The sequence below is a fragment of the Eleutherodactylus coqui genome, chromosome 1 (genome assembly GCF_035609145.1).
Source record: "Eleutherodactylus coqui strain aEleCoq1 chromosome 1, aEleCoq1.hap1, whole genome shotgun sequence".
Classification (NCBI taxonomy): domain Eukaryota; kingdom Metazoa; phylum Chordata; class Amphibia; order Anura; family Eleutherodactylidae; genus Eleutherodactylus; species Eleutherodactylus coqui.
In genome coordinates, this window is record NC_089837.1 from 320178756 (window position 1) to 320192782 (window position 14027).

A 14027-nucleotide genomic window follows, 5' to 3' on the forward strand; every position below is an offset into this window, starting at 1 on the left:
TGAATGTATCTATCCTACTGTGTCATGTGGTACAAGTGAGGTGATAAAAGTGAGTGTCTGAGAGCGGGGAGGGGTCTTCTTCAATCTGTGTTGGAGAAGGGTTCCATCTTACCTGCTCCGGGGAATAACACAGAGCCGCATGGAAGCACCTTTAGCTTCCATGTTGGTGAAGATGGAGGAAGAGGAACGACTACCCGTAGCAGCATGAAGAGTGGATGATAAAGGAGTGAGTCCCGTCCAGAGAGAGAGCGCAACAAACCCCAGTCCACTAAACCAGGTACCCGTTCACACTACAGGCATTCATTTTTCCTGTGTGGCCATCCGCAATTAGGATCACCACACAGAGGTATGTGATTGTGACACCCATGCGGAGAATGTGGGGGGTGCATATAGGCTAAGCCATCTCTTTAAGTAATTTCAGTGCCAGAGAGTATTTAGGCTAAGCCTTCCTTAAGTAATTTTCTTGCCAGAGAGTATGTGAAGTGATTCCTGTCTTTTACCTCCTCCGGAGTATACTTAATGTCCAGGCCCAGTGACATAAAGATAACATCGACTATAGGGTCGTATTGTTACTGTGTATTTTTCCTCTCAACCTTTGAGCTTTTGCCTGTAACTGCAGCCATGAATGATACTTGTAATTGTAAAGTTTACCAGGTCTCAATCGTTCCTGAGGTCCCGAGGTACGATACACAAGTCTCTGTGTTTATTTCTCCGCTGTATGGAATAACAGTGTGGGAACGGTGGTGTCATGACATGTGGAAATATATATATATATATATATATATATATATATATATATCCACAAACATTCCCTCTCGTGTTACCACTCAGGTACACCATGACAAGAACTAGGCCTCCAGCCAAACACAAGTCCAGTGGTTCATTTCCCTGTAAAACCACCCCCACCTTTGGTGTTCCCTACCAGGACCATTGCAAGATTTGGCGTCTCTCCCAGGATGTTACAATGTTTGACGTCTCTCACAGGGCCTTACAAGGGAACAGCGGCTGAGCGGTCACAATGTTTTCATACATTTTATTTAGTTACAAAGTGACAGTAGCTAACAATTGCTTCATATGTTTGCGTGCGTTACTTTATTACACCTTTGTATTGTTTGAACTGCAGACTATATATTTCATTCATATGTTTTCATGTCCGCTTCTATCCAGTGCTGCTGAGATCTACGTCTTTCGTGTATCACTGAGTACTTATCACTTCATTTGCAGCTAGATTTAGTACTATATCAAACATTAGTCATGTGGTTGTTACTTTTTGATTCTGTACTTTGTTATACTTCTATTTTTTTTGTCCTTCTCAATAGTTCATCTAGTTATGCATGCTCTTGTGTAGCTTCATCTCCTTAGGCATTCTACTCCTCAATGGGCAGGCATAAAGAATCTTTTGTTCTCTATCCTTGGTGCTATACCCCTACATAGTATAGGCTTTCCTTGCCCCCAGGGCAAGTCCTATCTTTTCTTACAAGTAGTATTAATGTGTGAGAATCCTGCTAATAAAAACAAAACCATTGAAATCAAGGATTTTCATTTCGTCCCATTTTAGGGTTGTGATTTTCATGGCCGCAAAACGGGACAAAATCATGGTTGTCTGAAGAATCCCTTACTTGCATGGATTGGACCAAACACTACTTTCTCTATACCTACCCAAGGATTACCAGAGTAAGGAAGGCTTGGGTGATAGGAAAGATCAACCTCGAATCAGAACTCTGTTTTACAAAAAGTTTTTGAATGGCGATTGGCAATAAGCACTAAAACCACAACAAAGTTGGGTGACTGTAATAAAATATAAAAAATACAGTGGTTTATTAACATACAATATTAATTGGTTCTGGGATGACCATTGTATGTCAAAACTGTTGTATGTTGGAATCAAAACTCTATGGAAAACTCTTAATTGGATTTTAAGCCCTAAAATGGCAAACAAAAGTAATAGAAAAGAAAATGAAAAAATATTATGCAGATAAGTAATAATGATAAAGCAAGTCCTTACATATACAGATTGGAATGTACTGCTAGAAGCTGTAAATCACTTTCTATGTAGAGGAGATTCTTCAGGGTCCTGTACAGCACAGTCAGTGTACCAAAAACATAAAATAGAGCCATCTGCACCTAGTTTCCAAATGAGCATCTCATCCTGACACAGGTAAAAAGTAGTATAGGACATGTAGTACTGCTCTGTACTGTAGAGAGGCGCTACTAAACCTCCAATCAAAGCACGTACTTCAGTAATACAGGGGTTTTACCAGTGAAATGCTCATGCTAATTATCTAGATTGTCCAGCAAAGTGCATGTGCCGAAGACCCAGTCTGTCTGTGACATTGTATGTTAAATCTAGTTTCAAGTTAAGGCTCATTTAGACACAACAATTATCGCTCAAAATTTACTCAAAAGCCATCTTTTGAGTGATAATTGTTGCATGTAAATGTGCCCATCTTTCAGTTTTCTGCCGAACGATGAACTTCAGTTCGGCATGAAACCCATCATTCAGCAGAAGAGCTGATTACAAGGACCGCATGCTGTGTTCTGCCCGGGGAGCGCTGATAACAGCTGATTACATTGTCTCAGCTGTCAGCCCCGCTGGCAGAACAAAGGGAATTTATTCAGAGAACAGCGGGTGGTCTGTTCCCTGAATACAGCTCCCAGTGGCTCACATACTACTAATTGGTACTAGTAGGCATTAGTACCAAGTAATAGTTTTATGCAAAATGATCACTCAAAAGCCATCTTTTGAGCAATCATCTTTGTGTCCCAATGCACCCTTACAGTAGACCCGTAAAGACCATTGAATGTTGAAAATATTATATCCTGAGACCATTGTAACTTGAGGGACCTAGTTAGTGCCAGCCCTGATAAGACAAAATGTGTCCACATGCCCTGATAGATTACTTAGATGTCATAGAAGTGGCATTGGCTTGGGAACCTTGTCTATTAGTGAAAAGTTGGTATAAAGACTGTCATGCAGTGTCATGCTGTGAAGAATTAGGATCAACTATTTGTTATAAATACACATTCACTTTTGACAGTTTGTGGCAACACCTGTGAAAAGGTCTAAAATGTGACAATCTCTTCATTTACTTCAGAAAGTTGGCTGCCTTAATTAAACTGAGCTGTAATCTGCAGGGATACATGGTCACCTGTGTTGAATTCTCTTGCAATGCCATCCCAGGAGAAAAAAGCATTACACAATTAAAAATGAAATCAGACAACCGTGTTTTCGGAACGTTTTGCGTTTTGAAAATCAAATTTAAACGGTAAAAGTTTAAAGTCAAGTTTAAATGGTTCATGCGCAAATAAGCTCCATAGCAGCGAGCATATTTGTGCATGCGCTCGTCAAAAGAAGCCGTTCATCATGGATGTGCGGTACTCTGGAGGGAGAGGCGTTCTTTATTCCGAGCTATAGGCATTCCAGTTAAAAAACTCTCCTTTATTCATTAAGATTCTCATTCTAATAATATTAATATTAGCATGCCTTTAAATATTTGTTTAAACCAAACAATCTCCTTAAAAAGTCATTCATGACAATATTGCATTTATCAATGGATCAATAATCACGTAAAAAACAAACATATCTGCTTTCATCTGCTTGTCACATCTTTCACTTGATGGTAACTTGCCCAACTACAATGCATTTACCATATATACTTGAGTACAAGCCTAGTTTTTCAGCACATTTTTTCGGCTTATACTTGAGTCAGGGAAGGGTTAAAAATAATAAAAAAAAAAAAAAAAGCCCTTCATACTCATCTCCCAGACGGCATCTGTGTCCCTGGCGGTGGTACGGCAAGCTGCTTGAATTCCTGTGTTCCTGGAAACGATGCGGCAAGCTATTGGAAGTCTCCCTGCTGTCATCCCCCGCTGCCCTCTCTGCTCCGCTCTGTCATCCCCCGCCGTCAACTCTGTGATTGGATCTAGCGCCAGCCAATCACAGCCAGAACTCGATCATTTACAGCCAATCGCAAGCTGCTTTAGAATTCTCCCCGCTGTCATCTCCCTGGCTTGGCTTTCACATCCCCCACCATCAGCGCTGTGTAAGCAAGTGCTGTGATTGGATCTTGCGCCAGCTATGATTGGCTGGCGCTTAATCCAATCGCAGCACTTACTTACACAGCACTGACAGAGATAACAGAGGGGATGACAGCAAGGAGAATTCACGCAGGTTGCTGCACAGACACAGATGCCGGCTGGGAGGTGAGTATGGACGTTTTTGTTTTTTTACTATAGTATATACTCGAGTATAGCTCGGCTTATACTCGAGTTAATAAGTTTTCCCAGTTTTTTGTGGTAAAACTTAATGACTCGGCTTATACTCGGGTCGGCTAATACTCGAGTATATACGGTAATCAAAATTTTAAAAAAGACTGTTTTTGACTCTCAAACTATGTCTTAGTTGGAACAAACAGTTCAGCAGTTCTGCAAGCATTGCTTTTAATTATTACTCTGTGTCATTATGATTTCTTTCAATTATTCTTTATCTTATCCATATGATTGGTAAGAATATAAACTAAGCATATCTGAGAGCAGCAAAACGAAATTGCCCCAACTTATTCTGCTTCTGACTAACAGGGTGCATGCCTCACTGGTCTGGCACAGGGCTACTATTCTGATTTCCATTGTGCCTTATTATAAACTGACCAGAACCAAATAACATATTTAAGCTATGTTTCTGGCTAGTTTTCATGCCGCTTGTCCTGTGATTGCAGTATATATTACAGACTCTTACTGTTCTATGAAATGTTGCTCTATAGAATTATTATATGGTTCCCAGGTATGAATAATATGGAAGTGGATTTTTTTCCTTTGTGCCTTCTAACTATAGTACTATATAATTCAACTGTGACAAAGAAATGTTATCTCTACATGAAGAGCATTGCTAATGGGAGCAGATAGTGGAGTCAACTGCAAAGCAAGATATGCAATTGTGTGCCATACCTGATAACTGTATCTATTCTAAGCATTGCTATACCTGCATATGATTGTTCTTGATAATGGGGTTGTGTTCATCTGCTGCATGTAGTTCGAGCGCAATTTATATTCAATTAGAATTATTAATTGTTCTTGACTATAAGCTGATGCATGCAGATAAAATAACATTTTGGGGGAATAAAAACGCCATTTCTAGTTTATGCATTATTGTACATAAAATTAAAAAAGTAGAAAAAAAATGTACCTGGCTGCAAGGAAGGTACAGTAAGAATAGCATAGCACAATGTAAATCTATCTTTATGTACATAGTTGTACACAAATCCAAAGTCTTATTTTTCAAGCAGGTAGATGCCCTACAATGGAATTGATTTTATTTTAGCTGCTTTAACCCTTTGCAATTCAATTTTCTATTCAGAGTTTCCTAGGGGGCTTTCTCCTTCTGTCATTATACAATGGCACCATCTGCTGGCTAAAGCCAGTACTGCAGTATGGGACATGCTGGAGAGGCCCACGACAACAGAGCGGTCAGTAATATACAGTAAGAATACCCTGCCGGACGTCTTCCGACATCGGAGCTGTACAGCCTTCAATCAGAATGTCTTTAGACATCAGACAGTGGATTGGAAAGGGTTAATTAGATGAAAGTCTATAGAAGAGAAATAATGTGTTTATAATGTTTTTATGTTGTATTGCTTTCTGGGGACGGCCATATTGGAGAGAAACACTTCCTTCCTGTAATCTCTATATAGACATTGCAGCAGGGCAAATCTGCAGCAAAAATAAATGGAAATTAGGACTTTTTCAGACAAGCATGATTTTGTCCTGTTTTGCGTTCGTGAAAATTACGACCGCCAAACGGGACAAAACCATTGATTTCAATTGTTTCGTTTTTACTAGTGGGATTCTCGCAGATTAACATTATGTGCAAGAAAAGATAGGACTTGCCCTACCTTTCTCGCATGTAGTTTTTCTGTATGCAATGAGATAGGGCAGGACCTATCGTCCCGCTTTTTTGTTTCAAACTTGCACACAGTAGCACGAAGTGTGAACAGTCAATATAAAAATCACTAGTTCATGTGCTAACACGCTCCGTAGCATTGAGCGTATTAGCGCATGTGCCCGTATGTTTAAGCCCTTAATAGACAGAAAATTCTCCATAGACTGATTCATTGTCAAGAAAGAGCTCAGGAAGTGGCAGAAGTGTGAATACAGGTACATTTTCCCACCAACATTACAACAGAAGTGATATTCTGGAGCCCCAGCTGATCTTTTTTTTAAATGTTCATAATGAAACCCAGGTTTAAATAATATGTAATTTTTGTATATTATTTTCTCTTGAAAAGAAAGAATCTAGTCGTTTCTGAGCTAAGAAACACAGAGCATAGCTATGCTATTGTAGAAATTCATGAATGATGGAAGTAGGGGTGGATTAGCCATATGTTGCACTGGGAAACTTTCTGATGGGTCAATCTCCCATGAATACATACAGGGCCTACGGCTGTGGTTCATCGTACACAAGGGTGGTTGCTGTCATTGACAGGTAATAAGCAGTGGTCAGCCCTGTGTGCCACAAACTAAAGTATCCCAGCCGTCGAGCACATTGTGCCACATTACCATTGTTCACTACTGCCGGAGGAGCACACAGCAGTAATAATTAAAGGAGCATCACTTTGGTGTCCATTTGACAAGGATTCCATTGGTTTTCATAATATTTGGAGTATAGAATAGTGTACTTGATAACATTATTCTATACTCCAAATATAATGGAAACAAGCAGAATCCTTGTTAATGTGAAACCAAAGTGTTGTCTGATTTACTGATGACAGGGAATGGTGTCATTCGGGAGTTTCGTCACAGTGCATTTTTTGGTACATTTTGGAGCATGTAAAATTAGCATGTTAAAGATTAGAGATGAGCGAGCGTACTCGCTAAGGCAAACTACTTGAGCGAGTAGTGCCTTATGGAGTACCTACCCGCTCGTCTATAAAGATTCGGGTGCCGGCGGGGGAGAGCGGTGAGTTGCGGGAGTGAGCAAGGGGGAGTGGGGGTGGGGGGGTGGGGGGGGGGGGGTGAGAGAGAGATCTCCCCCCGTTCCTCCTCGCCAGCACCCAAATCTTTAGAGATGAGCGGGCAGGTACTCGCATAAGGCACTACTCGCTCGAGTATTTTGCCTTAGCGAGTACGCTCGCTCATCTCTATTAAAGATCTCTTGTAAATTGTTCCAATATGGTTGTATGAAGAAGCTGAAAATAATACAGTGTGTCATTGGGTCCCCGTTGTCCAGAACTGGTTTAAAGAGCATTCTGCAGAGTTCCTAAGGATGGTGTGGCTTGCACATTTGTCCTACATGAGCCCGATCGAGCATTTAGGGGATGGAGTGGAGAAGTCCACTTGTACCCCAGTTCCTGCAGCTACAAATACCATGGAGCTGTGAGTGGTTATTCAGATTGCATGGCTCAACATTCCTCCAGTCATCTTCTGGCCATTTGTGGAATTGATGGCACTTCAGGTTGCTGCACTTTGTTGGGCTAGAACGGTCCTACACAATATTAATTTCTGCCCCATGACTTTCGGCATGACGGTGTATATATAATTGGCACAGCAGTGAGACAAATGCTGTATATACAAGGCAACTGCTAATAAGAAATAAGGTTTGTATGTTTGGCCAAAACAACTAGCAGCACAATATATGCACTAATTTTGTCAATTCAGTTCATTATAATTACTGGTAACTCGCTGAGCGCAAAGTACTTCATTCTGTTTGTACTGATATTGAAAAACATTCAATCATTTACAATTACAGCTATCCAGGAGGCCTTATAGATCGCAGTTTTAGACACAGCATTGTTCTCTTCTGATAACCCTGTGGTTTATTTTAAAACAATTACTCTTGTATCATGTCTTCTAGAATTCCATATACTGCAGCACTTACCTGTCTCAGAACAACCTATAGTGATATTCATTCTCATGGTTAATGAATATATTATACGGAACAACTACAGAACTTCTAGAACTAAAGAGTTACATGGACAAAGCAGTAGAAGAGAAGGAGTAGATTGCATTAGCACTGAGTCTGTGCACATGCTGTGGGTTTCCATCTTCAGGTTCCATCTCAAATGTTGAAAATGGCATTGTGGTGGAACCCTAGTATGGAACTAGAACCATAGGGTTTAATGTGTGAAAGAAGACCACTCTAGTCTCAGTTTCTCAAGGTTTATGTTTGTTTCCACTGCTTCAGGAGTATAGAAAAGTGTAGGAAGTACTAGGCTTGGAAAAGTTGAGAAACACTGATGTATTGTAGTATATAAACAGGCCGTATTATCCAGGCAGAAAGACACTGTAGGTAACCCTCCATTCTAGTTCATAGTGTGTAGTCCATAAAGAGCAACTGTATTAGATTAGAATCTGAAATAACTTAAAATATTAGATCAGTTGTCCATTTGTAAACTCTTGATGGCCTACTCTCAAGACAATCAATAGTAGCTTGGTGGGGGTCTGTCACCAGGCCCCACCATCGATCAGCTGTTTGCAGGATCGGTGCTCTTGTGCACTTACCTGATTTCTGCATGAACAGACAGCTCTGTTCACACTGTAGTGGCCAGGCTGGGTATTGTAGGCACTGAAATGAATGGGAACTTTGCTGCAAAACTAAGCTTGGCCAGTGTTGTGGGAAAAGAGCTGTCTGTTTCATGCAGAAATCAGCCCAGTGCACAACCCAGAAACAGGAGATCAGTTGGGATCACACATAAGAAACTCACAATGATAGGCTGTCAATAGTTTACAACTGGACAACCACTTTAAAGTCTTTAACACAAGGTGACAATTTAGTGACTTAGGCCGGGTCCACATGACTGTGTTTGCCGGAGGGCCGCTTGCGTATTTCTGGTGTGCGAGCATGCATCATGTATGCAATGCCATGCGTACTTACTGTGTGCCAATCCCCATGCACTATCTTTGCATGCATGCGCACATAATATGCACCGAGATAGAACATGTTGCAATATTTTTTGTGTGCATATGGCTCAATTAAAGTCTATGGGATTTTGCACGGGTAATAAGCAGTGAGTATATGGTCGTGTAAGCCTTGCCTTACATTCGATGACTAGGTAGGTTTGTTGCCACACATATATAAGTAACATTGCTACAAAGCCTTTAATTGTACAAATAATCCAGTCTTCTTTGTTACATGTACTTCCCATTGAAATGTTCAATAATACCTGTGTATTCAATGACAAAACCCCCGCTGCTCACAGAAGCATCACTGCGAAATGCGATGAACAGATTGTGGCTGCTGCTCTCTATCCTGTCAGGAAGCTGAGAGCCATAAAAACTTCCTATTAGTGGGCTCAGTGAGTCCGGACCATCATAGATGTGCAGAAAATCATAACCAGGCTCAAGATTAAAGCTGGAATAAAAGACACAGAGAGAAATGGTGAAAATAATGACAAAAGCAGATTGCTGTGCAGTTTTATGCTTTCTCAACAAATGGAAGGTGGCCAAAGAGTAAAACCTCTTGCTAACAACTTGTTAGAAAACCCATTTACAGTGGAGAGAAAAGGAAGGCAACCAAAGCAACTTTTTAAACCTTCGATTGTATGAACTTTTTTACACTCCACCATATCCTGGAACTAAGGAGAATGGACACATTCAAGCATCTTTCTGCCTTCTCTATCCTAGTTTTAATGATTATGTGCATTCTCATCGAAAAGGAAATTCCGATTTTAGGTTAACAAAGCATACCCATGAGAATGAGCCCATTGAAATCGATGGGTTCTATGCAATGTGTTTTGTGCATGCAGATTTTGCTTGCACAAATACTTGCTCACATATGGTCATGTGAAGAAGCCCCTACATCTAGTGGCAGCAAACCAATAAATGTCTAGCCCTTTTCTCAGCTGAGATATAAATGTATGCAGTCCAGGGAACGCTCTGTGAGTTAAATAAACTAGCAGCATTTACACAAAATATCCCTGGTAGTTTTCTGCAATGCATCAGACTGTTTAGCTTATAGAGCATTGCCTAGATTAGATACAATTGTATCTACAGATGTAACTACTAAGATAATGAGTCGTGTTGAATACAATATGCTAGATGTGTAGTGCAGCCACTGTTCAAAGGGAATGGCAGCAGCCATGCTACACAATTAGCACAGAGCGCCTTAAAGGCGCCGGGTGGTCTGCACTGTAGAGGTAGTGCACCATCCTTCAAGTATGGTGCTGCTACATCTGTACTTCTCAGCTAAAAGTAAGAGTGGGTTTGCACCGATCTGCAGTCTCTGAATGTAAGCTACAAAAAAGGGAGCTGGAACAATACCTCCACAGTGCCACCTATTAGAAGGCAATATTCTTTCAAGTCAGTGTTAGACTCTTTATACAATCCTTGTAATAATGACCAGGAATATGTAAGCTAGAATGTTCTTATTCAGTGACAGCAGTAAAAGGGTTTGTACCAGAATTGACGTTTATTACCTATCCATAGGTGATAAAAGCCTGATTGGCAGGGTCCTGTTCCCCCGTTCTACTCACTGTGGGCTCACTGCGCTCGCCCCCTTCTTGCAGTGAGCAGGAGATTGAATAGAGTTATGGCTGAGCATACGCGTTGCTGCTCCATGGGACTGCTGACGATAGCAGAGTACAAGCACTGGGCTATTTCCACCAGCCCTACTGAAGTATATGGAGCGTCAACCACGCATGCAGCTTTCGCTCAATTCAATTTGATGTCACTGCATGTGGGAGAAAGACCCCACTAACGAGAAGAGGGGAACACGGTTCACCCGTTCTCATGATCAGAAGGGTTCTCATCCTCGTTGGAATTGAGGAAGTTATAATATCCGGTGCTCTTCTGTATCAATCTCACACTAAAGCTCTTTTGCAAAATAGGGACAGTTAGTTCAGCTCTTTAGTGGGAAGACCGAACCTCTCAGCTTCCTGGACTTCTCTGGTATGACTTTGGAGTAGGTTGGCTTCACTCAAGTCAAATGGGTATTTTTAAGTTTGACCAGTGGTGTGCTACAGAAACTAATAAGTGAGGCAGATACTTTCCCGACACAGTGTTTTAAGAAATGTGTTACTTAAGCAAATAGGAATTTATCTTTTTGATAATTTGTTTACTTTTATACAGATCAACTGATTTCCATCAAGCGAGAAATGATATGAAAAGTACAGTACATAAGAGAGTGTCCACTGGGGCTTCCTTAACACCTACTAAAATAGGAGACCTCTGTATAGTTAATTAGCAATACCGTCTCTAAACTGATGAAAAAAGTTTATGACCTACCTACATCTGAAGCGATCTAGCATTTGTTAATTTGTCATGAAACACATCACACAGCTCCCCAGCCACTGCAAGTTAAAAATCTAATAGAAGCTCAGATATATGTGTCTGTCCCCTAGGGACCTTATTATCACTGGCGATCTTTTCTCCACCTTATAAAAGCAAATGACTTCATTAACAAGTTCTGTCCAACACTTAATGGCAAGGAAGACATTAGCAAGATACATTAAAGGCAATTCTATTGCTAGTGTGCAGCTCAGCACATGACTGATACAAGGTATCAGAGAGGCTTCACTAATTAGAGATCATTGGGAGCTGAAAGATAGCGGCAAATTATTGAAGAAACCATTTCTGGAGTAGCTAAAATCAGAAAATACAAAGTAGAGATATTTTACTTTATTTCCAATTCAATTGTGTTTTCGACATTAATCCCATCCTCCGGCCAAAACAATCAATGTTGCTGCTATGTGAAACAATAGTTTGGCTGTAAGTGTTCTCTAGACAGCCTGGTCTCTATTAGTCAGATGCAACATTCACAAATCTCCCTTTCTAATTACTTCTGAATTGTATTGGGGATCCAAAGGGAATGATAAGAATTCTGCCATGTCAGAACAGAGAAATAAGGTTTAGGACAATGGTATGAACATTACATTCTCTCATTTAATTGTCTGCAATGTATAGGGAAATGTCGAAAAATCCTGTATAAAATATACAAAAATGTGTTATAAACTAGTTATTTTAAATAACAACTCATATGTAGTCCATAAGGTACAGTCTGCAATGAGTGAAAGGTCTACATAATGGCTTGAGAGAAGCAGTACAACTGAATTCTCTGATATTTGTGTAAGAGGCTAAGGCCATTAGATGTGCCTGTCTTACATGGGTAGACATGGGGGTAACTAAAGTCTAAGGGGTCCAGGTGCAAAAGTTCAGCTGACCCCCTCCATCTGTATCTGTACCGGTACCAAAACTATGCTGCATACAGCTGCACAATTTTTACATACATAATCTGTCCCTTTGGTGTTAGCTTTCCAAACAGGACTCATTTCCTGGACTATGTGAAAATTTGTTTGTAGCCCCTTCGGCCACTTTTAGACGGTCGAAAAACATCGCACGAGATTTGTGCGTTGCGAGCTGCATAAATCTCGAACATATATGAAACTTATTCTTTTCAATGGAGTCATAAACATGAGAGTTTTTCTTTTATCCTGCATTGCGGTATGGGAAAATATCACGGCATGTCCTATTTTTGAGCGTTCCCTGGAAAAACCTTGCATCATCCATTGTTTTCAAATGGGGCTGGCACAGCACCGTACAGGGTGCAAGGTACATGTGAGTGCAATGTAATGTTTACCCATTAAACAATGGGAAACACTCTTTGAATGGTAGTTTCTAAGCACAGTAGGTGCTAGATAGAGTTATAGTGTTGCTTCACAGTGCAGAGAGGGATGCAGCAGCATTTGTGAGTGCCAGACAATGAAACCTGCAATTAAAGTCGTGGCAGTGATTGGGCGCAGCAGCACAATGGTCAGAGCTGCCAGAAGGGAGACTATCTGAGGGCTCTGATGATCCGGGGGCTGAAGAATTTAGCACCAAATAGAGGACCAGCCAAGTCACTGAAGTGAAGGACCCTGCAGAGTGTAAAAGCAAAGGGTATCTCCCTCCCTGCAATTGCTAGACACCAAAATGTCATTGTCAAAGTGTGAGAGGACTGACACTGCAGAAGGAAAGGATCAGAATAAAAGAGAGGCCAATACTCGACAAAGTGGATATTAAACTCATGTGAGTGTGCTCGTTCTCTGGGGATTGTGTAAAGTAAAATCCTTGGCCAGGGTGGCAGATGTGAAATTGTGGGGATCACAAGTGAGAGCATAGTTAATTATTGCACCATAGTTTAGTGTGTGGCCACATGGGGGTTAATAGTTGGGTTGCTGTGCAATGATGTGAAGTGTGATATATATCATTCTGTAATGGAGCACCTGATTAGAAGAGCAATAGTCTACATTTGGGAGTCGTATGTTATGCACTAATAGAGATGCCATTTATCATATGACATCCTCTTTGAAATCACATCTACAATGTGAGGCATTCTGTGTGTAAGGACACAGCTCCTACAGAATGTAAGAGATCAGTGCCTACAGAGAAGGATGCTTCATATAACAGTTATATTGCAGTCGAGAGCGGCTGTATAGTCAGGTGCCTTGCCACTGCTAGCTGGGGGAGATGTCAATGGCGATATAGGTGCTGGTTTGAGATGCTGGATGATGTCGAATATGGTATAATGTGACTAAGTTGTGGCTGAGTAAGGAAAATGTTTCATACTGATGATGAGTTATGACTAGAGATGAGCGAGCACCAAAATGCTCGGGTGCTCGTTACTCGGGAAGAAATTTTCGTGATGCTCGAGGGTTTGTTTCGAGTAACGAACCCCATTGAAGTCAATGGGCGACCCGAGCATTTTTGTATATCGCCGATGCTCGCTAAGGTTTCCATTTGTGAAAATCGGGGCAATTCAAGAAAGTGATGGGAACGACACAGAAACGGATAGGGCAGGCGAGGGGCTACATGTTGGGCTGCATCTCAAGTTCCCAGGTCCCACTATTAAGCCACAATAGCGGCAAGAGTGCCCCCCCCCTCCCAACAATTTTTACTTCTGAAAAGCCCTCATTAGCAATGCATACCTTAGCTAAGCACCGCACTACCTCCAACAAAGCACAATCACTGCCTGCATGACACTCCGCTGCCCCTTCTCCTGGGTTACATGCTGCCCAACCCCCCCCCCCTGCACGACTCAGTGTCCACAGCGCACACCAAAT

General features: G+C 41.2%; 1 protein-coding gene across 1 annotated transcript in view; it reads right to left on the reverse strand.

The window, feature by feature from the left end:
* The window catches only part of CSMD2 (CUB and Sushi multiple domains 2), a 948969-nt gene that overhangs the window by 150766 nt on the left and 784176 nt on the right, over nt 1–14027 (reverse strand). The window contains exon 29 of the mRNA XM_066586981.1: nt 9156–9343. Within this exon, the coding sequence (XP_066443078.1) occupies nt 9156–9343 (188 nt within the window). The remainder of the gene's footprint in view (nt 1–9155; nt 9344–14027) is intronic.